The 26,049-nt window shown below is 47.4% G+C and overlaps 1 protein-coding gene across 10 annotated transcripts in view; it reads left to right on the top strand.

Moving 5' to 3' along the window:
- ct (homeobox protein, cut) overlaps positions 1–26,049 on the top strand; it is a 138,546-nt gene that overhangs the window by 38,082 nt on the left and 74,415 nt on the right. For 2 of the 10 annotated variants that reach the window (XM_022810558.2, XM_022810552.2), the window contains exon 2: positions 14,741–14,781. The exons of 7 other annotated variants lie outside the window; for them this stretch is intronic. Coding sequence is in view for 1 of the 3 variants with exons in the window: in XM_022810552.2 (XP_022666287.1) it covers positions 14,741–14,781 (41 nt within the window). In the remaining 2 variants the exon portion in view is untranslated. One more of the 10 variants, XM_086973839.1, reaches the window with a different exon arrangement.

A 26,049-nucleotide genomic window follows, 5' to 3' on the forward strand; every position in this document is an offset into this window, starting at 1 on the left:
CGAAAACGCATCGGACCGCAAATGATGCCATCGAACGGTTCGGTCCCCACCCAAATCGGCGTGAACAATACGACAATCACAACAGCGTGGCCGACCAGGACACTATTTCTGTTTGGTGACGTCAGCCGTTCTAACGCTGTTAGAGAGCGTACAAATGTCGCATATAACGGCTGCAATACGGGGTGCAAATTCGACTGAGAATTGATCACTCGATATTGACGCAGTATTTTTATATTAGACACTTCTATTATATTCATGTAATGGTCAACGTCCAGTGAACATCCGGGCGCAGATCGTGGCCGACCACCGTACCGTGCGGCAGTACATGTAATAAAAAAAAAAAAAAAAAAAAAAGTTAATATTTAAATAGACTTAACTCTTCATGTGGCTAGTGGTACCCAATTGGATGTCGTGAAATTAAGGAACATTTTGAGCTTCATGATTCAAGCAAAAGATGCTAGCTAAAAGCCTCAACTGCCCCTCGAACCAATGTCTCAACTCCTACTATGGCTCGCCCTTTTAGACTGAAGAACCTTTAGCGAACACTTTATAATGGTCTCAGTGGCAGCATCGTCGTTATCGAACCTGCCTGAGCAGCTAGCCGATGGGAAATTCAGTGCATAACGTGTTATGTGCCGTCAAAAGAAATCTATCTTATAGATTTTGTGATAACGCTTGCCAACGTATGTTCGCGTTGGCACTGGCTATAACGGCCAATGCAACCTATCCTGATAGCAGTTCTTCCCATCCGTACGGCGCCATTCAACAGAATCAGCCGCAATGGCCGGCAAACGGAGAGATTGGCATATTTGAGGCTAGTCGAATGGAAACAACTACAGTTGGTTCGAGATCGAAGACGCGCCATCGTCGGCGTCTTAATGCGATCGGTAATGATTTTCGTTTTTAGTGAAACAAATCGATGTCCACGTCGGCGCCGCCGATCTCTAGTGGACGAAGGACTGAACGTAACTGTGATCACAGACTGGCACGTCAGCATTGCACGAGTTTCTCCATTGTAACCAGACGTGTTGAGGCACGATTGTAGCGTTGGATGGGCGCAAACAGGTTGTCGAACCAGACGACTTGGCCGGCCAGTAGGATATTAACTAGTGACAATACCGATAAACGTCATAATACATTGCCTTGACGGCGATATACATCGACTCGTATTTATTAAGAACGCCCTAGGTAGTGGTAAACAGTGACCAAATTCCATTCTTCTTTACCTGGCAGATCTGATGACCAGATACTAGACGACGTCAAAGTGCTGCTATCATTAGTAAAGCACTGGTCGTTGTCGTAAGTGTGAGAGAAAAGGGGAAAGGGTAAGGCGAAGAGCGGGAAAGAAACATAGTTATGGTACGATCGATCGATCGATCGATCAGTCGATTGATCGACCGATCACCTCGTCAAGGCGATAAACGGACGCACGGTGTATCATTAGTAAGGACCTAATAGCCAGTAGCAGACGTCGGCTCGTTGCGAACTACGCTAAAGAGTCTTATGAGAAGGTTTCAGCTTTGCCATTCAGACACTCTCGTGTTTGGGCGCTTTACTGCTAAACTATAATAAACTCTTTTGAAAAAAGAAAATTCACGTCGGCCAGCTTTAAGAATATCAAGTAGTAACGACGTTTTTACTTTCTTTTTTCTGTTGCTGCCTCTGCTATTGATGACGGGAACAACGGAGTGTCCTCATCGGCCTTCGGCCGGACCACAGAGCGGTGGGAGTATCGCAGATCACACGCATTTATGATACATCGACAACAAATATCATTCTGTGGTCTCCTTTACGTCAGAAGCGCTCTTCGATCGATTTTCTCGCTTTTTTTTTGCCTTTTGGCCCTTGTGACGTTCAACACTCCACTATTTGAGTTATTATTCTCGCTTCCTCTTGATGAACGTAGCGGCTTCGGTGCGGTAAGCCCTACTGACTGAAGCTCTGAAATCTTGAAAGTGCGAGACCTGATACAACTACCGTCGACTACCTCAGCTCCGAATTCTCGCGGACACCACCTAGCTAGCTAGCTAGCTAGCTGTCTGTAAGAAAATGATCCGAACAGCAATGAAGGCCGAACCAGAAGCAGTCAATTACATAGCAATATGATAGCGCCATGACGAAGGTGGTTAGACTGATTGGCATAGATCTACTATTAGCACTACGACTGCCGCTGCAGACTCCACCGATTCGAGTTTTTCTTTTTTGATCATGATGAACGCTGTGACCCTACGCCGAATCTGTATGAAGCGAGGAGTCGCATTGGTTGACTCTTTCACTCAATCCATTTGAAGTTTTCATCGAGTCTGTCTGGTCCCCATATTGTTCAACAAAGGCAACGGTATTCAGCACAGGCAAATGGCGTCATTTGGCAGTATTATTCTTTGACTGAAATTTAACTGAGTTGGATCGAGTCGCCTTACTCAGGGTCATCAGGCGCCGTCAGCAAAAGCGACTCAGCCACTGACGGCATGCTACCGCGAGCGATCATCAGCAGGCGACTATGACAAGTAATCGCAGAGCGACCCCTCTCCGTGGCGGGGGCCGAATCGTCCGCTCAACAACGACTTATCGAATCGAAGAACGGAGCTCAACGATATCGTCAACGACTTAAGGGAAATCGGACAAACCGACTGAGGGAGTAAAATGAGAACTTCATCGAAGTTCGCGCCAGCGGCGCACGAACTGCCCCGACTATCGGCACTATCAAATGAAATGCGACAACACCAAGCAAGCAGTCGCAACGGCACCATCGGCAAGCTTTCCGGTGATGCGACGGCTACAGTGAATACATATCGCGTACCTGCCTACATCGTTAATGCGACAGGGAATTCGGAGGCAACGGCGTCAGCAGCAGCAGCAGCAGCAGTACAAAAATAAAAAAAGTTCTTTCGTCTGTTTCTGCTGCTGCTACCTCAACAGTCAGTCAGTTGCAGTTATCAACGCCAGTGACTCCCTCCGCTCTCTGTAGCATTCAGTTTCTCTTCGATGGGCCGGCATCACCGCTAGCATAGGTCGCTCTTCCCTTGCTTGGCTTCTCGGTCGACCGCTTGGTCCATCCAGAGCGTAGTTTCGCAACGTTACATCGCCGTAGTCGGCGGCAACTTCGATATCGAGTCGTTGTCATCGCATCAACCTATCCGATGATGCTGTCGTGGCTGTCATCGAGGGCTGCAGTCGTTATGGAACGAACCCCACAGCAGCAGCAGCAGCAGCAAACTGGGGACGACAAACCCAGCCAAGCTCAACCCTGCCAACTGCGCACAGCAACAGCAAAAAAATTTACCAATCGCTCCATCGTCCGCCGTCGCTCAGACAGTTACCGAGGCAGGCAGGCAGGGACCCAGACGGCCACGCGGTGCATTTTCTGTAATGTACCACCACCGCCGCTGCTGCTGCTGCCGCCGCCGCCGCCGCCACAAGCAGAAAAAAGCGTAAACGCCAATCTCTGACGGAGAGAAGGAGAGAGAAAGATATGAACGTAGAAGACAAAGTCCGCCAGTTGTTGTTGTTGCCAACTCAGAAAGAGCAGGCGAGCACTTTATCCGAGCAGGCGAGCTGATCTCAGCCCATCCGTGGAATATGACCGGCACAACCGCGTCGCCACTGCAACAGCAGCCTCCATGCTATCGGCGCCTATTCAAAGTTCTTAGCTAGACTTTACTTCTGCAGCAATCCCCGCAGGATGGCATCGGGATCGAGCTATATTGAGCCAGCAGCTCCTAGCCACCATGGCAAAAGCGGCAGCAGTAGCAGAAGTTACTGCTAATGCAGAACGAACAGCCAGACGAAAAAAAGATGACGGGGAAGACTCAGACGGCCGCTGCTGTCGTCAGTCCCAGTGGTAGGCTATGGCCGCCGTGATGGCGGCGGACAAAGCGATGGCAGCGGCGGCGCTGGGTCTCATAAATTGAACAAATGTGTCCAAAATACAAAACGCGAAAAGCAGCGAATCAAGCCAAGCAAAGCAGGTTGCCGAGAAAGTAAGTATAGGAGCGACGCACAGCGGCGGCGACGGCAAAAGGCAAACTTCGGAAAACTAGCACCGCCTGATCGAGGAAGAACAAAATATTTGTGGGGACTGCGATCACGAGATACAGTTATGGATGGCGCCGATGACGGGGGTTTACAAGTAACACAATACGCGCTGCATATATTATACATATGCAGGGATATTTGTCAAAAAATGTATGCTCTGTGCGTGTCTGCGTTATCCATAGGAGATTCTGAGATTGAAAAAATTAGAGACAAAACAGGCATCTGTTTCTGAATATGTTCTTTATAGCAGTGTTGCAGTATGACAACCGCGTGCAGGGAACCGTATGTGTCATCGACATGATTTGCTATTTGCGTCGTATTTTATGGTAATGCGTCGTTCGTTAGAACTATAATATACTATAGTTCATGAGCGTCCGGACTTGGAAATCTGTCCGTTTATTGTAGATAAGCTATGTTTAGCTATGCTACTCTTTGAAGTCTCGAACAGTTTCATATACTTCAAGTGAAGGGCGTATTTTTTCTTTATTTTTTCGTCTGGTTCAATTCAGATTCGTAACACGGAACCCTGTCGATTGTTTTACGCTATAGGAGAAAGGTGCACTGATTTCCATTTTATTTAACATGTCAACTTCTTTCGACCGTATTCGAAAAGCGAGTTGGCCTTTTCGGCCGTTTTTTTAAACATCTAGAAATAGCATCTGAAAATATCGCACTCGACCCTTGCCAGTTCATTAAACAGTTCCTCAGCGCTAACTTCAGCATCATTCGCTAGTAGCCCCCTCTGTTCTGTCACCAGCGCATACAAACTAGTTTCATAGCGCTTGAACTTGCCGATAGCTGTTAGTTCTTGATCTAACTAGTATTTTTTTTATGCGTTTTTCAGGTAAGTTCGTGTTTTACAGTAATATCGTAATTATCTTACCTCAACTTCTGTGTACCTATTGCGAATCCAAGCACTCCGAAGATCAGTTGCTGACTCTTGCACACGGATTAGAGTGAGGATCAATTCCTAACGCTTGCTATGGTTTATGTCACATATACATTTCAACTAGATACAGACATATTCCTATTCTGATTATCAATACGACCCTCGTCCGTTTGTATAGCGCTAGTTTTTTTATCTGCTCAACGATAACGTACTTCGGGCGACCATTAGTGTTACTGCAACGGGTGCTAACGTGACGAGCTTACGATTTTCCGCGACACAGAAATGTACGTCCCGAACTGTATCATACAAACATCCATGCCTCCCACCCCAAGAGCAGGCAGTGCAGATACTTTGCCTCTCGTGTAGTTGTGGTCGTAAATGATACCGCTGCCCCTTTCGCCCCCTGTTTTTAGTCACTTACCTAGTCACTTACTTAGTTAGAAGCGACGTCTACCGGCGCTGGCAAACAAATCTCGCTACACTCGGCGGCTGGTTGTTTCAACTCCATACCGACGCCAATGTCGTTAGCTGTGGCCTTAGTGCAACCCCATCATCGAACTCCTTCCGAGGCTTCAGCCCATCAGCAGGGCCCAGAGAGAGTTTTGCGCCCCTTCTAATTACACGAGTTCTATCGCTGATAAATTTTGCCGTTGATTTGCATGACTATTACAGCCGCCGCAGACGCTGCATCTTGCAATGCGTACAAACACGTTCCGCCCAATAAACTACATTGGTTCACATTTAGAGATAGATCTACGTTTTGAGAGCGAATATATACATATATGTTGCATCGCAAATCCCTGGTCGAACTTCAGTGGCGGCAATTGTAAAAACCGTACGAAGTTACGTGCCGTAGCTGCGTCCCAGATTTGATGCGATGGCGACCACGTTGTGCGTACGAAAGAAATGCTATGACTTTCTACTAGGTAACTCGCGGTAAAAGTGCGGCGCAGCGCTGGTGGTGGTCATCGTTTACCTCGAAATGAGTTGGTAATTACGGTTTACCGTCTCGCCGTTCATCTGCACATCAGTGCTACATATAGTAATATATTTACCGATAGATTTGTAAGCGGAAGAAGCAAACAGCGATTTCGAAAGTGATCGCCGCTGATGAATTTAACGCGCAATGCTCTTTATGAACACCGGCTAAGCTCTGGAATTACCAGTGGGTTTGAACGAGCCTAGAGAGAGCTTTAAAATTAGAAAGAGATCAAGTCCTAGGCCAGGTCGAACGACAATAGTGTTGCAGAGTAAGAAGACCAAGTGCTAACAGACAGAGTCGACTGAACGACTTTCCTCCTTGCAAGTCCACTGGTTCTGACGACAGCGGGCGCCGTCCGCCATAACGATGGCGGCCCTCGCGAAGGTCCAGGTCGTTCTAGCGGCACCATAGATGAATGGCAGCGACATACATGATAGACGTAGATGTATTGGTGCGGCTATTTCTTATTAATACTTGCAGGCCCACCGCTCAAGGCCTCGTTGTGTTTTGTGAGAATCGGGTGGAGAGGGAAAAAGTGAGAGATCGGCGTCAAAAAGAGACAGTGTTCTCAATGGCGTGGACAATTTTCTTTGCGGACAGACCTGGTGCCGCCACAGCACTTCGTGAGTATCGGTTAGTGTGTATCGCAATAACAATATAAATGCTGGTCAGGCAGAGATTGTTGCTCTACCTGTTGTCCTAGCACGCGTCAGCTAACCGATTGCAGCTATTTAATGAGGACCGTGGTGGCGGCGGTAGCAGCGACAGTTGATAACGGTCTCGAACCAGGAGTGAGTACGCGCTAGGCTGACTGGAAGAAGGAGACAAAGGCAAATGAGGAGAGAGAAAAGAAGCCGTGTGGCGTTGGTGCGCGGTCGAAAGAACCGAAACGAATACTGCTACGGCTACCTGAGTTGGCTTATCAGAATCGTTCGCACTGTCCCTACTGCAACTGCTCTTCTTTGAAATGCGTCAGAAAAGATATTGTGCAGCAAGAGGGAGTTCCTTTTTCCCTGTCCTGTATTGTGGCCTGCGAAGGCTTCGCTTGGCGATGCCGTTGTTCTGGTAGGTCTGCGAGTCTTCCTCGCTGGTCATCGACAAGCAATCGTCGTTTGCATGCTCTAAACAACTCCCTATTGTATTTACAGGGTTCCCTCGTTTTTTAGCTTCATAGCTGTCTGCTGCTGTAGCAAGCTCTCGTCGAAGTGCAAACACGCCACGGTCATCGCAAATGCACGGTGTACAGCTATGACCAGCGCTACTTCGCACCAGCATCTTGCATGGCCGCTGCTGCTGCTGCTGCTGCTGCTGCTGCTACAGCCTGCTAGCCTTTTCGTACAATTTTTCATTTCTAAGAGATATGCGGGCGTGAATTTCATCGTTTTGAGCCTGTCGCGCGCCTTGTTTCGCTCATGAACCGATGCAGTACTGCCATCTTTCTAGCTGTTGGCCTGTGTTGTGAGTGCGGAAATGACAAACGCCTCGAGTAGTGGATAAGGAATTCTCAAGCGTTTCCGGCGCCGTCCGCGGCAATACTTGGTCTTCATATGTATTACGAAAGTACTTTATCGCCAAAGGTTTCGGCTTGACTACGTTCAGATTTACAGGCGGACAATGCATTGTAACGTACCTGAACTGTGCAGCCGGATATAACATATACGCACATTATGCGCATCTTAGAAGCAGTGGACGCACATGTTTTATAGAACGTAGCGTAATGTTTTTTGGTGCGTCAAATCATTGTTCCGCAATTAATATAGGTACATCTCCGCCAATACTAATATAGTGCCACAGAACAAAACGTGCGCCACGATGCGTTTGTGAATGATGGCAGACGTTCTGTCGAATGGTCTGCCGTCATTCGTTCGGGTTGAGTTTGGGGTTGATCGTTGTCATCAGGGAGACGGGAAAAAGTCACAGCTAGATTAATGTTTGATACCTATCGCATCCTTGCCGTGACGTCCTATTACTGGTGCTGACCTTTTTCCTCTGGTGTACGTTTGATTTGTTATTCAAACGGCCGAGTGGCGTCGGTTGAGGTACACCGCCGAACGAGAAGTGGCTACGGTCTATGCAACGGGTAAGCACACGGTTGCCCACAATCATAGCAATAGTGTAAGCATTGTCAGGTATCAGCGTGGGCGCTGCTGGCGCCTCCTTTTTGTAGCAGGGAAATCGCTTTTCGGTGTCGTAGCTGATGCCTTCGTTATCGTACCTGTCGCCATGCTTACTGACAGAAGGATATAGTAACAGCTACAACAACTTCGACTGAAGAGTTGGCCGTAGGGAACGAAAAGCGGTGTTGAAGAGTCTGCTTTTTTGTCCCACAACTGAGCGAAGACACGGAAAGAGAGAGTAAAAAAGAGATCGACGATACGGCACTGACTCGTCCCTTCGTGTGAACCAGGCATAAAGCCACAGCGCGCTTAAGCACCGTTGGCTAACCGTCATCGACTTGCAGAGGCAATATTGCCAAGCGATGATTTGTACTGAGGCAGGCGCGAGTAGGGTAAAATGGAAGCGACCAGAGTCGTTGCCGCCTCGCCGGTGCAGTAACCGTGCAAAATAAGGCTCACATGTATATCTATCAATCGTATAGATGCCGCAAGCGCTCTGTGGCGTGTTCGCACACATCAATAGGTAACACTCGCTGAAGTATCTATCATCGGAACTGAAAAAAGCAGCTATTTATTTGCATTGTGTGTGAACATGTATCACCGCATGTATCTGGATATGTTGATTGTTACACGTCTGTTTTTATTGACAGATCTATGTTATTCTTGCCTGTTTGTTGCTGTTATTGCTGACGGTGGTAACGATGTGTTGTCTTCGGCGGCGAAATTCGACCCTGTTAACGCTGCAGAAATAATATTCCCCATATCGACAGCGAGCCGACACCGGAACCCCCGCCCGCTTGCGGCTAGGATCCCCAACGTTAGTGAGCTATCCAGTTCAGTTTATAGTGTGACATCGAGAGCACATGATGGCTTCCCTGGTGCATAGTGTTACCGGCCTACAACGAACGCACGGGGTACTAACGTCAAGTAAATACTTGTAGTGATTCAACGAATAATAATAACGCCATCAAGTATACGCGTTCATGATATATGAACGATTTCGGCACCAGTTTGCTACCAATTTACAACCGTCGGAACATGTTCCGCACCAGGCTCGGAGTCGTATGGCCGACTTCGGGCTGTTACATAGCTCCGAATCGCAGCTGTAGATCAGTCGTTTGCGATTTGCAATTTTTTCAGATAGCACAGAAAATGTCACATGTTGCTTTGACGTTTATAATTCAGAATGGAGCTGTAGGATATGTGAATCATGCAAACTGATGGTGTTTACTTTGGCCATGACGTGCAGGATTCGGGTAAAGCTGAGTACTATCGCCCTGTATTCATACTCGATTAAGCATTGTTTGTTTGTAAATTTCACTGTACCCGTATCTATTACAATTCCAGTTTCGTTGAAACCCGCCTGCCACTATTTAAACGTTGTTTTTAACAGAAAAACATCGTAAGCACCCACTGCGTTGTGGGGCAGATGGCCCCACAAAACTAGCCTCGCTCATATCACCTTATAATTGTCATACTAGTAAGTTGGTGCCGAAAAATACTGCGTGGTGAAGCAGTCGAGACCTACTAGCTTGTCAAATATATTAGAGGCAAGCTTCAAATGAGGACGTAATTATTATCTTCTACAATTGTTATTTTTCTAATATAAAGTTTATTCCTAAAATAATTAAAAAAGGCTGCCCGTTTTGTGGCCATCAGGATCACCAGACAAGAGGTTCATCGAATATGCTCATCGTTGCCACAAATCACCACCGATCTTCACGGATCATCATCGTTCGAGAGTTCCTTCTCCTCAAGCAACAGCTTCCTTGTTTTGGTTGTTACACGTGTCTAGCTGTCTTTTTTTTCCATACGTCTGAATGTCCCATTGGTCTATCCGTTGTATCCGAAGCCGCGGGCCCACGCATATCGACTATCAGCGAATGATCTCTTCGCTAAGTTGTTCGATATTATATTTCACCGGCAGGGTGCCATCAACGCCCACACACTGGTGCACGCGCCGTACGCGATAGATTGCCTGGGCTATCGCGCTGGATCTGGGTAGCCGCCACCGCCGGACCGGCAAATAGTCGTAGAATAGCTGCGGCGGCGACCGCGACGTCGTCAGCCAAACTGTGTGCCGCTACTAACCGAAGAGTGGCAACAAGCGATTGCTTTTGTCAGCGGGAAAATCGCATCCGCGCTGCTAAAGTATAAAGATGTGGTGAGCGCGCGGTCAGAAGGTGCTACATGAAGGCGGTGGCAATCGAAGTCGCTGAGGGAATGAGAAGTGGGGGAGATATGAAGGAAGACAGAAGAAACACAGAGCCGTAACGGAGACCACAGTGGATCCGGGCGAAGGGAGTTTGAGCGGCGTGATCTACCGAGAGAACAGTGTATGATTCTGTCTGAGTTCTAACAGAACGAACGAGTAGAAGAAGAGCGCGAGCACCCAAGGGAAGAGTATGTGAGACGACAGTGGAATATTTGACGCTTACTTGCTTGGCCTCAATCACGATAGTCTTCGTTTCGATTTGTGGTGTGTGAGTGAAATGCTGTTGCCTTTAGCGCCGCTGCTGCCGAGTACCCGAACCATCCCTAGCGTGGCATCAACTAACCGTTCCATAGCGGTCGCTGTGGTCGGTGGATAGTCCTCAGAAGAATCGAATGCACCTCATAGACATCATATGGCCGTAATAGCAACTGGTACTGTTCGTCTTCATTTACGCTCTTACGAGCTTGTAGCTAGCTGTCCGACATTCGCAGTTTCCATTCAGCTGCTGGTCTGTTGTTCACCCCTGTTGCTGTTGTTGCGGCGACGGTGTCTCGATCGCGATTTGGATGCCAACGGCAGATGATAAAGGCAACTTCGCTTTGGACAACTGGTTCTGAACGTTGATCGCAGATGGGATCAGGCCGCGGCCGTGTAAACGTGCTTTGAGTAACACAAATGTGATGCGATGGAAATCACGACATATGTATGAAGACGAAATGACGTTACCGTTCTCGCCGCAGTCGGCGTCATCTATGTTTGAAACTTAAATCAGCTAGCCAGTTCAACAGCGGCGGTACAATAAAAACCAGCGCAACACCCGGATTGTACAACAGGACAATGAGGCGTGGAGTCGTTTAGAGTCATCAGTGAAATGGATAGAGTCGGAAGAAAGTGGACACTCAAATATTGGTCCGATCACCACCTTTTAAAGGAATATTTCTTAGATTTGAATTAGTAGATTGGTGCAGAAGGCCTAATTGGTACATCGAGAAAAAGATTCAGTTAACATCACATTGATGTATATCAAGCCTAATCTTTTGGTTTGAAATTAGCTTGCCTGAGGCCTCGTGAAACATTTCTGCTTCGTCTAGCCGGAAACTAATCTATTTCGAAATGTTAGTAGACTTCGAAGTTGTCGCGTCGCTATTTGTGCTGATAAAAAGGCACCCTGTACTCTTAATGGGCAGTACTGCTCAAACTCTGCTCCAGCATACCCCCTCTTTGCCGACTGATCACAGTGGAACGCGCACTCTTCCGCCATCGTTGAGTCAATACAGGGAAGTCGACACTCTGACTCTTCGCGATGCTTCTTGCCATTCCTATTATGATATGATGCCTACGACGGCGTCCGCTAATACCGATGGACATACATATACTGAAGTAACGATACTAGCATTGGTAAAATGCTACTATAGTATTCCTTATCTTCACCTTATGCTGTCGTTGCCGCCGTGTCCGCGGCCAGTGCAGCAACCAGTTTGTGCAGGAGGTCACAGTTTCTCCCTCGAGGTTTTCACCAACGGCCGCCGTTACCGACGCTTCCCCCAAACGGCTGGCACGCCTCTAAAGAGCAAAGGTCGTCCCGTAAATCAGACCAATCTGCCGACAAGAGGTCTATAGCAAAGTAACCGATAGCGGTGAAAAGAACGCGCAGAACCGCAGCAAAGCGTGGATCAGTAACATGGATCATCGGGCCCGCTGTCGGCCCGCCAGCGTCGGCCGCTCCGTCAAATATTGTCCATACTGGCGCGCATTATTCATTGTGAGATGTTAGTTAGAGGAGGAAAAGTACACATACGTTCCCCCATGGCGATTCTCCATGGCTGAACCAACTTCTACATGCTGACATGCGCTGTACATGAGTGATTGCAATGTATTGGACGAAGCGGCCTTGTTCTTGCGTTAAATACAAAACGAAAATAGGAATATTGAACTCGACGCCCAATAACTCTGTTTCAAACCGATTGGTCTGAGTCTTCGAGGCTTAGCTATCGAACAAACGTCCTAAACGAAACGGGCAAAAAGTGGGAGATGGGTGAAAAGAAACGAAACTAGGTAAAAAGAGATAACATCAAGATATAGTCAGTGCATATATTGTAGAATAGCGGTCGAAGTGCGAGTTATTATCGACAAGATTGGTCCTATTTCTGTCCGACGAGTTGAACGCATCATAGCGGACGACACTTCGTTGGCTCGTCGTTGGAAAGACACAGCGCGCATGGATCGGCAGACAGACAAATAACTCGGCAAACAGCGGACAAAGTTGATACAAACAAATAGTGGGAAAAACAATTGAGATTTTTAGCATCATGGCCACAGCACACTGTAGAGTCATCTGAAAGAACAGCTATGGAAACAGCCAATAATGGTACTACATAACGGGTATGCTTGAGTTCCGAGCGCGGTGATGACGACGACGACAATGTACAATGATGTACAGCGCCTCTAGCGCTATTTTTGCCGACCAGGGCGAACGTTCTCCCCTCACCCCCATCGTCCTTTCTCTGATGCGATTGCACTGCTCTTAATGGCCTTTGCTGTTATTTTGTCTTGGTCCTCCGCTCATGCTGCCGCCACGGCTACCGTTGCTTCTTTTCCTTCAACGCTAGTTCGTTGATACCGCTATTCTTTAGATCTCGCTGAACATCTCTATGCCGCCAGCTGCTGATGTTGTAGCGGCGATAGTCGGTCGACCACGTATGGATGCATTTCAAGACTACTCGTTTTGGCCGCTAACTTTTAGCCGTTACTCTAACAATACAAACTTTTCGTGTATAAATCGAAAAGCTGCGACAGTCGACTGATTCAGCTGGAACTGCAGCAGTGCACTTTTGCCCCCCCCCCCCCGCCCGCGACCTATCGTGCTCTTAAGAAGGGCAGAAGAGCGAAAAATTCGAGAGAATGCCGATAGATAGATGGATGACACCAAGTGAATTTCATGGTGGTTCTTGACGTGTCTAGGGTCAAATCGAGTCAACGGACACACGACTGGGCGGTGGGTGCCGACAGCTTTAAGCTGGTATCAGGAGCGAAAGACGACGGGATAGTCAGCTTGCTGACTTCAAATCAGCTATTTAACCCGTTGTGGGATGGTTCGAGTTCAAAGACGTGCACACTTTTTTTTTTTGTTTTGTTTAAATACGTGTCAATCATCGAAGACTACCCGATTCCGTCTCGAAAGCGAGTGGAGTCTGCTTGTCGTTCAACAGTGTGAACTGAACGGGAGCTAGATGCTATAGCGATTTGTAGACGACTCGAACAACAATCGAATAGCGATGTCAATGTCACTATGTATATACTCGTAAATCGAGCGTCGCGTAGACGATAGTCGACGTAGGCCTGATACGCAGTCGAAGCGTTAGAGATGCGATCATACTACGATAATGTCTTCCAATACGGTGCGAGCTGTTGGCAGTGTCCAATGATGATTGGTGATTCGACATGGCGTCAGTGACACGTTCGCAGCGGCTGTTTTGTGAACCGAACGAGAATAGAAGCAAGGACTACTATACTCCATCCTTAAAGCTCCTTCTTGCTGTACGCACTGCTCATTCTATTGATAGCGACGATCGCGCAAAGGAGGCTGCCAGCGAAGCTGCATCGATTTGTGATAGTTAATGGTTGCAGTGTGGCTACTCTCGGATGCAGTCCAACGCGAGTGCCCTAGCGATTCGGCGATTGTGCGCGCGACAGGAAAAGGCTGTCGGCCATTTTCCACGATCCGTTTTGTGGACATTACAAGCCGATACGGCGAAACGTCTTGAACGATGGTGCCGCGATATGACACAGTCCGGCAAGACAGCACCCATCAATCTTCAATATCGGTTGGGGGAGGAGTGAAGAATATCCGTAAATCAATTAACACGAGCAAGCGGCAACCAATCTATTCAGTCGTCAATGGACTCGGACAGCGAATGAACGCTTCGAAGTACCAGCAATAGTCCGACACGAGGGGAGACATCATAGACGACACGGACGCGTCACGAAAAAAGAAAACGATACATCCACTCTACAACCGAAAGCGAAATCCAATAGCCAGCGGTTGGCCAGAATCGCTATTGGTGGTACCCACGTGACGGCATAGTAACAACAGCGGCGGCAGCGAGTCTATTGTAGATCACTGCAGGCGTAGTCAGCACTAATATTTGCCAAAGACGTGTCCGAGACGAGGGCCTCGTGTGGCCAAATGTCAAAAAAAAGCATCAATTACGCAGAGTACATGCTTCTGAATTGGCTAGTTAGCCAGCGATTTGTAGTCTTTTGAGTAGAACTTTCGCCTTCGCCATTCGAGCTCGGGTCCTTGTCTCCGGCAAGAGCTGTGTGTGTTTAGAAAATTTCATTTACGCAGTCAGATGATGAATGCATCAAACGTGTAGAAGCTAGTAAATCACTATTGTCCATTAACGTATGGTGCTAGTGCTGATTGTGACAGAAGCGTCTTGAGCGAGCGGAAAACTCTAACTCTAAACCCGTTCTGTCTTTGGTTGTGCGTACAATTTCAGAGTCCCTCGATCCTCGAGAGCAAGAGTCCAGTCAGATTCAGGTAAACCCTTACGCCGTCTAGTAAGCATACGTAACGGACAGGGTGCCGCTCTGATGTAACGCGGACATGGTGGTTGGTAGCTGTCGACGGCCGATTATTTGGCGAGCCTGTCGACGGTACCGCTAAATTTGGTCACCTTTAGACTGCACGTTCACAAATCCAAAATACGGCATTTGTAACGGCAACGGAACGTTCTTCACCTTCCACAGCCCTAATCTACAAATGACGCCCGTTCTTCCTTGTACAGGTCAATACGAATAGACTACTATCTCTGACACTGTGCCATAATAAACGATCTACTGAAACAGCGATTGTAAAATGATTGCCGCTAAATAGTCTATCTAAATATATCCACGAAAAGCGCAATCTACAACGAAGCAGCAGTGAGAAAGGCTGTTGCCCTCTCAAGGCCATTCTCTATGATAGAATCCACTTATTTGTAAAAAGTGCCACTGAGTCCTTAATCCTTCGTAAGTCATTTGTATGATCACGGATGCCCCCACCCACTCTCAGGCAGAATATCGGCCCCTCATATTTCGATTTATTATCTCTTCAGGTATGCTTGTCGAGCCATCGCAATCAATTGTAGCCAAAACAGAGGTCCTCCTATTTGCGTTCGCGGAGACATGCTTGTTGTTCAGTTTGTAAATTTTTGTTAGATCCTATCTTCATAAAAGGCGATGGACATGAAAGAATATGGGACGTTACTGTGTAGGGTTGTTTCAGTTAGTGATGCATAGAGGTCTTTCAAGCGAAAAGTACGAAGACCGGGATAACGGCGATAGGGCATTGAGATCGGAGGGTTCCCGTGGGACCCTCAGCTCCATTGATAGTGAGAGACCGACCGCACGCACGCACGTAGCAAATTCAGTTATGTAAACCGATGGACGATTAGAGGGACGACAGTTACCAACAATCACATACAAACACATTCGCATTTAGGCAGATGCGCATTGTGATTGTGTCGTCGATTTTTGACTAATTATCAAGCTTGAAGGGCTGCACCTTTCAATTCCGCATCCTACGCGCTGTATGTACACTTGGACTAACGATAATTTTATTTTTTTCCCCTTTGAGCTCCAGAATCTCTAAAGCATACGCGTAATCGCCAATAGAAATTTAACGACTGAACACAGAGTTTTTCAAAAATGCGTTTCGAAATTTACCACGCGCGTATCATACAAAAGCGATCTATTACTCAGATCTGTGACAATATTCATGCAGAATTGTATCTACACAATCGAACATTGTCATGCAGTGGAGGGGAGATTCTTCAATCCCGATACATATTCTGATTATAGCTATTCCGTGTGCTTCTTCAGTCTTCTTCAAAATGCCGAAATCGATGCGACTTTAGCACACCGACTTTGCCCTTCAATTGCTATCGCAACGTAAACGGCGTTTTCTATACTTGACAGATTTTACAGCTTCTCCCTGGTCTCTATCACCAGCACTGATTTTGCCCTCACAGCGACCGGTACAAGTCGATTTCGCTAGTTAGAGTAGAACATAGAATAGCTGCCGGTTTCACCCGGCCACTGTCACTGCTACAGCTGCAGTCAGGCCGTTCTGCCGGTATCAAATCCTGCCTTGTTCCGCCTGCCTTTTGTGGTGTCTGTATATCAAAAGTTTATGGGGTATGTGTTTGGTCTCCGGCGAGAACCCCTCTCCACGTTCATGGTCCTCTATCACAAATCAAATTACAGATCTATGTAGATGCATCAATACGAGCTGGAAAGTCGTACAATAAGGTAAGAAAAGGAATATGTTTGTATGCACCTAAGAACAAGCATATATTCTGTTTATGCTACAACCGAATATATATATATTACTGATCGGCGGTTGACACTACGACGTCCCCTCTGTGCCGATGCGAAACAGCACATTTGCAACAGGTACACGCGTATTTTGATTTTGTTACTGTCAGGGTGCAAAGAAATGCGCGAATACGCACACGTAATATTCTCACATGCTCTGTCAGTCAAAAGGAGAAATAATTTTCCGAAGACTGGTGACAGCAGCCGGGATAGTTGTAGCGTTGGCGGCCACAGTTACGGAATGCAGAAAAATCAAGAAGACCAAGTCGATGAAAAAGTGAGAGAGGGAGTTCTGATCAGCGCGGGCAAAAATAGAAAATTTGAAGCAGTGTGAAGTATATTCACATTTCATTCAAATTCTGGCACCAGTTAACTGGCGCTGGCCAGTAGACCGACGGGGGCGGCCACAGCAGCTGAAGCTACTATAGGAACAGTGCCGGCATCTAAAACTGGCCGATGCAGTTACAATGGTAATGCTGTCGGATTATTTGTTGAGTTTCCTACCGAAGCGAGAAAATAGGACAGGAAGAAACTGAAATTGTACTGTGGTATCCATCCAGTCAGAAGGGACAGCAAAAGGAACAGATAGAAGACATGTGACGGTCGGTGTGCAACATATTTGCGTGCGTGCGTGCGTGCGTGTAAGACCTCATCTTCTCAGGGACGGATACGTACGTCAGTTCAATTTGATGATGAAAGCGATGCCTCCTTTCTTTACGATTGACTTTTCGTTATGGAGTTTTTAATGACGCGGATTGCATACAAGAAGTGTTGCATTATTATTATTATTCGCGTTCACCATTGTCGGCGGTTTAGAGCCCGACAGACGCGCCCAAGACGATGATACAATGCACTTTCTATATATATATAGAATCTACATTATTTTACTAATGAGTATACAAGTTGGTCACAGAGTACATGATTGCTTATGCGTTAGCTCTTTTGTAACGAATGTATATTGTTAGCTCAAAATATTCTTTTTTGTTTTTAACTGGGATTCCAACCATGTAATTTTTTTGGCACCAAGCATAAACAAAGGTGTTTATGAGAGTAATGGCTGAATGTTCGATAACCATAAAACAGTTTTCGAGCTTACTTAAGCTAACAAGGGCAACTGACAAGCCAACCGCTAAAATAGCAGCCAAATTCAGCATCTGTGCAGGTTAAAACATTAGCAAGGCTAAGGTCTGCCAGTGAATCAGATCTGGCACGAATCCTTCACCATCTGCTGGTATTTTGGACCAACTAACTGCCCGTTTAACCTGTCTGGCTTGATGTCGCCTGTTGTACGCTTTTTTGCTCGAAACGTATAACGTGCACGATAACACGGCATGTTTCATCAATAGGGTGACCCCAACACTCTCCCAGCAGCGTCCAGCGGCTTCGACTGAACCCTAACAACGTCCTATGACTAGAGCCATAACCTTCTCCCTCCAGTCGAAAAGTCCACAAACTAGGTCCGTGAATCTCTCAGTTTCTCTGTCCACTCTCATCGGTGCTCCTGCTTTGGCCGTGCGTGTCTCGTAGTGCGCGGCGTAAGTTCCTATAGATATCTGTGTAGGCGTCTGTGATGGCGAAAGGGAATATTGGCGCGACCGCCGTCAGCCACGACAACCAACTCTAGTTCTATAGCCCTTTCTACGGGGGTAACCCATGTTGTTGGGGGAAGGGCAAAGATTTGTGGGGTGCTTGAACCTCCATTGCATTTAACAGAGGGCAACAGCCAGCCAACTTGCTCTGCTAGCGACCGAGACTTGCATGTAGAAGCCAGTTACGGGGGTAACTAGCCCGAGCAACTTTAGCCAGACCGATTGGGGAAGTCAGACCACGCAATGTCCCTAACAGCGTTCTAATCCAACGTTTCCCTAGCCAAAACAACCTTTGACTACCTCCTCCCATCCCCCCAAACCAGTACCAATTGCGCCGCCGCCGCGTCTATACGACAACGACGTTACAAATTGCGAATAATAAATATATATATAGTGATATTATTACATTTATATGGGCAGTCGGGCAGACGGTGGGTGGCGGACAGCCGTCTGTTGGCAGAAATATGTGCAACGAGGCCAGATTTAATATGCCCGTTAAGATTGGGGGTCTCGTCGCCCCTTCCCTTCACCCCATTGCCTGCCTTGTTCTCGAGCTAGCGGCTGGATGCGGCCGAAGCCTCTCGGGCGACTAGTAGAAGGCGAGCCCTTCTGTTCGCCCCTGTCGGACCGTATGCCCTCAATGTCATTGCCTTTCGCTAGCTCGTCGGAGGGTTCATCCGCTGGTAAAGACTACGAATCAGAGTCAGCAATGGGTCCAGTTGCACAAATGCGAGCGGATGCACCAACGAATTGACAACTGCGGCCGGGGGATAACTCGGGCCACCGGAACCACCTCAGTCGTTGGAGATGACCAGAGCTCTAGGCGGGTGTAACCCTCAAGGGAACAGCATATCCTCCCAGACCCTTACTTTTCCCTTATCGCTCCCGTATGCTCAATGTGTCGATTGCCACGTTTGGTGCTGTTTGTCGTATATCAGTCGAGACCGCTGATCGCAGGTCATGGCGATACTATGGCGCCAATAGCCCGACAGCGCCAGCATCAGCAGCGGGTTCGGACGGTCACACGCGTGCATCGTTCTTTCGTGTATCTGAGACACACAACAGAGACATTCTCCATTGCTATTTGACTGCCCGTCTATGGAGGGAGAGGGCCGTCTAGGCAGCGATAGACAGGAAATATGGGATACCAGTCAATCTTGCATACATATGTATGAGTGTAAGGTGCCGTTTGAACGCATGCAAATTGCTTGCCAGCTAACAGCGACCCACTAGCTCAAGGCTCTCACGTCCATATGTGATTAAATGGCCGTATGACAGTGGATGGTAAACGGGTGCTTGCCATACAACAGATAGCTTTAGGGTGCATTTATAACGGACCAAGTGTAATATAGGGGATAGCATTTCAGCAATCAAACACACTTCAATCTATAATTCAAATATAGTAGGAAAATAATTGATTTACTAATAATAACATTATTAATAATAATAAACCGGCGTAAAAATACCTAGCCTTTTTTGGGCTTCTTATATAATTGGATAATCAGCGCATCCTTTAGTCGTTTCAGTTTGTAGCATAAAAAGTTAGCAATAAAATCTGTTACTGCACTGGCTGACGAAGATAGGCGCTCTGGCGGCAACTGTGCCGCTGTCGTGCGTTCGCTGCACGTGGATAGTGTCTTATGGTCACTGAGGAAAACCAGCAATGAGCACTACCAGTAGATACGAGCAGTGTGGCCCATTTTGTCAGCTTTAAAGAAAGCACAGCGAAAGGCGAACGCCGAAATAAGAATAAACCACTAAAAATGAAGCGTACTATCTGCTATCCCAATTCCATCATATTCGAATGCCGCCGAAATATACTGGGCCACTGGCAGTGAACATTGTATGCGAGCTCTTGCTCGTAGTGGTCACCCCCGTGGTCGGCCTCCGACCGACTGAATCCCCAGATCCAACGTGGATTCAGCTTGTCACTAGAAGAAAGCCTGGCTGCGGGTCGAACGGGATCACCCGACAGGAACACCGCGAGCCCCGACATGGCGACAGAGGATCTGCCAACAGACTCTTGGAAAAGCAGCTCACTGACTTTAATGGGGCGTCGCTAGCCAAAGGCCGTGTCCGAGCCAAGGGACGAAACTCTGCTTGGTTTTGCCCTTTTCTTTGGCATCGCGAAACAACTGAACAACCAATGTCCGACTAACCCGACGAACGAACCCAGAACTAAGACACTGAAAGCGAACGCGCCGCAATTACTACCACCACTTCCACAGCTTTTACTCCCACAAATACATATTACGACAAGACGAACGGACGTCCGAACGTAGCGCGTCTAGCGCTCACTTCTCGTCGAAAGGCGTTCAAGACACGTAGATACCCAGATAACAATCAGGAAAAAGCATTCCATCCCTAAACAGATAAGCAATTGCGATCGCATTTGGTCGTGTGCTTTGTGTCCCCCTCTGCCTAACCACTTTCGTTAGGAGTTTAGCTGCTTCGTAATGAGCCACAATCAGCGCAGCGTACACAATCTCTATAACTGCGAGGAGTCTGGAGTGCTGCGTTGCTAAGGGATCGAACTATAGAAAGTTGGTAGGAGTTTATGTGAAAGTAGGAAAGAAAGGGGAGCTCGATGTGATTCTCCAGATCGTTGCCTGTACTCGGTGTTCTGTTGACCCGTCTATCTATTCAGATGCGTACTGTTGTGTTTTCCAGTTCCCTTTTCCTGCAATGCATCGACATAGAGTTAGTTGCAGGATCTTTGACGTAGATTCGGTTGGATGAATGCAACGTGCATCGATCGTTTATAGGAGCTCCATACCGTCTTCGCGATTATATGTTTCGTTTTCAAAAACATAAAAAAGTATGTTCATGTGTATATGCGTATGCTGTATAAAAGAGGTAGCTGTCATGAAATGGATAGAAGGCTGGCTTAACGGTAAGTATTTATCGTCACACACGAAGGAAGCACTACGTACTATTAAGGACGAAGAGGTAAAGAGGAGAAATCGAAAAGAAAGTAATTGAGATTGTGATGTAGGCTCGTTTGCGTCATGCACAAGATTACAGTCAACTTTGTCCTTGTCATTGCTGTTATTGTCCTAATATTTCGCTGAATATATTTTTATCACTTCACACTGTCACTATTTAGACGTTCCTGTCGTGCCGTAACCGTTTCCTAATCCGATCAGTTCATCTACTACAATCGAAGGGCTCGTCAGGCAATTCAGCTCTTTACGACCTGATCAATATACTGTGCATTCGATACGTCGTTGTCTTTCATGTAATGGCAGTCCTGGCTCGAACTCATTTTTCCACAGGTTGTCTGTGCTCTCCCATGCAACCACGAACCATATTTACTAATATTGATAGTATCTGTCATCCGCGCCCACTCCATGACCTCTGTCAAAGAGCGCGCCGCGGCCTACAGCGCACGCCATCGTCAATGTGATGGCATCACATGGAATAGACACACGCGTGTAGACAGAATATAGAAGAAAGCCAAGGTTTATTCTCTCTTCCATTATATACCCATCGTCACTCTACCACTTGATAGATTCGGCTATTCTTTTGAGTAGGTTCTACGCTCAAGTGAAACGAGGGGCTATGGAGGGAGGGGCTCGCGCGCCGCCGCTAGTAGTCGCCAGAATGGATGACGCTTCAGCTTTACTGATGTGCTGTATCGCCGTGTCATTGCAACCACTGCTCGTCGGTGGATTTTCTGGCAAAATAATATGTTATATATAATACTATATTGTGTATGATGCCGTTGCCACTGTCTCCGTATGTGCGTTGCCATGTGACCGGCTGCGTGTGTGTTCGGCGTTTACGTAGTAAACGATATCGTTGCTCCGTTCGTCGACATATGATTGCCTTGGCTGACGCTGATGCTGCAGATGCGAGGCCGAAGTCGAGCTGTTCGATGAAGTTTATGTCGTCGTTGTCAGAACAGCCGACAATGTTCTCCATTGCGTCTATAGAAGCCGGTGCAAGTTCCTAGGAAGGAAAAAGGAGCGAATCGGGGAAGAGCGTGATAGTTTACAGTCGTCATCGGGCGACATTATTCCATGTGTTGCATCTTTTCTGTCCGTTCTTCCCGTCCGCTGATCCCCTTTCTACGCACAGCAGTTCGCCGGCTCGGCTCGGATCGGTACGGCGTCGGATTCGGTCGCCATCATCAACTTAGAATCAGTGCATCAGCTGAATCTAGCGGTGGCAGAAGCAGCAGCAGAAATCGTAGCATAGGTTATTCGTTGCAGTGGTGCTAGCCGTAGAATGTAAACCATTGACAATAGCGGCTGGCGCGTCGGCCGCGCCAGCTAGCGCAGCAACAGAACTTTTCCTGCAGCTGTTGCCGCTGCCGGCTCCAGGCCAACGATGCTCGTACCGGATCAAGCTGGTGGCTTTCTGCGCAAGATGCGCCGTGGAGACAGAAAACAGCGAGCAAAGAAGTGCTTATAGGAGGCGTTATCGACAACCCGTTCACTGTCGGCGGTTGAAATCAACCGGCAGACGCGGAAACGGCGGAGCCGGCGGACTTACGCTACTGGAAGAAGCTACCGCTGTTGGGCAGAGCAGCCGATCTGCTTCGATTGATCGGTATCGCGATTGCCGCCATTGCAAAGGCCAGGTCGAAACCGTGGTTACTGACGCTTCGGCCGCGGCGGTTTTTGCTGGCTCTTCCCCGTGTCAGACGGCTATTGCGTTTTTTAATGTTACGCTATTATAACTGCTGCGACTTCTGGTGAAATAACTTCTGTTCTTCTGGCTTCGGTGTGTGGGCTGGTTCGTGCCATCAAATATGTTTGCAACTTACAGGTTTTTGGGGGGATTCAGCTATTTTTTTTTGTAGCACACTGCGCTCAAGAATTAAAGCTCAAACCATATGGGTGAGCGACTGTGGTTGTGGTTCGAATTGGGATTGAAACCCGCGTCTTTACGGTCGTTTGACACTACGTAAGGTCTGTCGTAAAGGAACCATTAATCACCGATGTTCAGTTGACTTTATGACTCGACATTTATTATTATTGAAATCCCGATTTTTTTTATTGTAGTCTAAGGATGAATATCAGTCTGAGACAGGATCGCTATTCGACGTGAACAAACAATGATTGTTCTGAATGCGAAAAATTATAAACTGTGTTTGATTCTGTACATAGAGTGTAGCTTTTTTTTTTTTTTTTTTTTTTTAACTAATTGGAGCAACTAATGGTTCCATTGTACGCGTGAGTGATAAATCGACTTTGCCTGTGAATGAAATGTAAGTTCAGTTACCACGACCGAAGTTAAGAAAATTCCCATATCAAATATTATTCCCATACCCATTAGCACACCCATGAATCCTTGTATAACGGGTCTTGTCTCCTTTATGCCATGCTGTTGCCATCCGCTCCAGAAGACGGGAGTTTGATGACTCATTTATTATAGATATGCCGCGGCCGAACAGAAAAACTGAGAGCAGACCACCAGCCAGTCGACTACCTTCATCTGGTTCTGATCTTGAGGTTAGACACAAGAGCTTGGTCTGAGTAGTAGCAGCGACCGATAAATGGATTCATTCAAATTTCATTTTAAGGCGACGAAACATTGAAACAATTTGCTCAGTCTGGCGCTATTCGGCGACATACAATATTTGTCTACATAAAGAATGAGTCTAGATAAGACGACGGCGTCTCGATGGAGGCCAAAACCTCTGCAAGATTTTGATTTCTTCGTCACCACGCGCGCCACGATGCACGGCCAGCAGGCAGTACCGAATACACATCAGCCGTCTAGCCGATATTCTTGAGTCTGGGAGAGTAGGCGAATTGAGCCTCCTGCTCTTGATAGCACTGCGTCAACCTAAGTCCTATTTTACCCCACCCCCTACCTTCTTGCTACCTCGTTCTTTCCCCTTTTTAAAGACGACGAATTCGTGCTTTCGCCGTTGTGTTCATGGGGTTAGCAGTTCAGGCCCAGCCGAGTCATCGCCGAACAGAGAACTGGTGCGCATCTTGTCTCAAAGGCGCGCGCCTTTGACAGCTCAAGGTGACTTGGGGGCCAAATTGATTCAGGAGTCGACAAACAGGCGGCGGCAGCAGCAGCGACTCCGTATATTTTTGGCCGAATAGGCTTGTACGAACTAGGTGGTTGATGTCGAGTGAAAGTATAGGATCGAACAGTGTTTGACTGGGATAGCTAGGGGCGATGCAAAGAGCTAGGCTACTCTATGGTAGGCTCATAATCGTCGTCCAATAGTGAATTACTGTGGTTGCAACTCATTCTCACCCGAAATTATAATGCTGATGATGTAGGTCGCTGGGTCGGCAGTTTGTTGGTTCGTAACGAGATGCCACAATCTGATGGCAGCAACAGTCGGCATAAGCTAGATATGTACATTCTTATGTGCATGGATGCGGTCCTCGTGAATGGTGGTTTTTGTTGAATCTATAGTCCAGTGGGTATCCTCGCAGCTCCATTTGTTGGGGTATAGCTTGTAACTGTATATCGCTTTCAATATGCTTCTTCCTAGCAGTTTGTCTTGATGTATATGTATCTGCGTGTGTCTATGGTTCGGAAGTCGACAAAGAAGCAGCTCATTCCATAGTATAATGTTATCCATTAGTTTATGGTGCGTAGACCACCTTCGAATGTGGGTTGTTTGCTACGTTGTCTTTTTTTTTTTTTTTTTTTTCTGTGTCGTTGTGTGTGACATAAAGTGATGGTACTCTTCTTATTGAACAGCTGCTGCCAATGAGCGATCATTTAAACAACAGAAAGTGAATGAGGGCGAGAAACAGAGGCAAATAGTGGGAATTGGTTAAACTTGCCAAGTTTTTCTTTCGCTTGGCAGACAGCATGGCTGCCTTCTGCAAGTGAGGTGTCTTGTCAAACCGGCCACGGGAATCCGTCGACCGACCCATTCACCAAATGGTAGTCATCAATAGTCAATAAGTAAGTTTATTGAATAGAACAAACGGCAACAAAGGGCCGGGGGTTTGCCAATGTTTCGGTGTCCTTCAAATCTGCAGCTTCCATCATCAGAAGTAGTGTTGTGAAGCGGCGTTGGCGAAGTCAAATGAGAGGCAACAGACAACAGCGTCTTTGGTGGTCTACTTCTACTTGTCTGATACTGTTTTCGGCTGGGCCTATGCAACGTTCCGGCGGACTTGCCTTCGATTAATGACGATTGGCGGAGACCTGGCCGTTGCCGGAAGCTGCACAGTTCTCTGTCACCTTTCGTCCAGTCGCTAACATCAACATAGTTTTCTCAACTACAGCCATTTCACTGTGCTAGAACGGTTTCTTAGGTGGCAAGGAGCATGGCTAGTAGCAGCGGCGACAGTAAGATTGGTGATTTACCGTCATAAAAGTACGTTTGCGGTAGTCGTCATCGCCCCAGAATCTTAGCGTTACTTCTGCCGTCGCTGCGTTGGAGTGTTGCGTGGCAGCAGTGGGACCACAGTCGGCATTCTATCGCGGCACTTCATCGTTCGTCGTTTATTCGCTGTTTCCTTCTGTTATGCAAGAGCCAAACGTCTTGCAAATCGTCCCCGTATCCGACCACCACCATCGCCACATTAGCCGTCGCCATCGTTCGTGCCTGTTTGTCGGTCTGTCTATTTGTGCGTGTTTGTCACAAGTGACGTATGACGGTTCTCCCGCACAGGTACCACAACACTGTCATTTTTTTCAACTGATTCGTCGAACACAGAGGCAGCAGTCGGTCAGCGAGCAGCTTCTCACACATGACAATGACGAGTCGCAATAGGCCATGCGCTATAGATCTATTATATAATGGCACGATTACTATTGCCAATATGTATATGGATAAGAAAATAGAAGTTTCGAGGCAGTCACTCCACCGGAGGGCAGAGACGAGGGCGCTGCGAGCTGCAGCCAGCGATGTGGCCTGCTATCGGTGGAAT

Source organism: Varroa destructor, unplaced genomic scaffold, assembly GCF_002443255.2.
Source record: "Varroa destructor unplaced genomic scaffold, Vdes_3.0 BEIS01000006.1, whole genome shotgun sequence".
Classification (NCBI taxonomy): Eukaryota; Metazoa; Arthropoda; class Arachnida; order Mesostigmata; family Varroidae; genus Varroa; species Varroa destructor.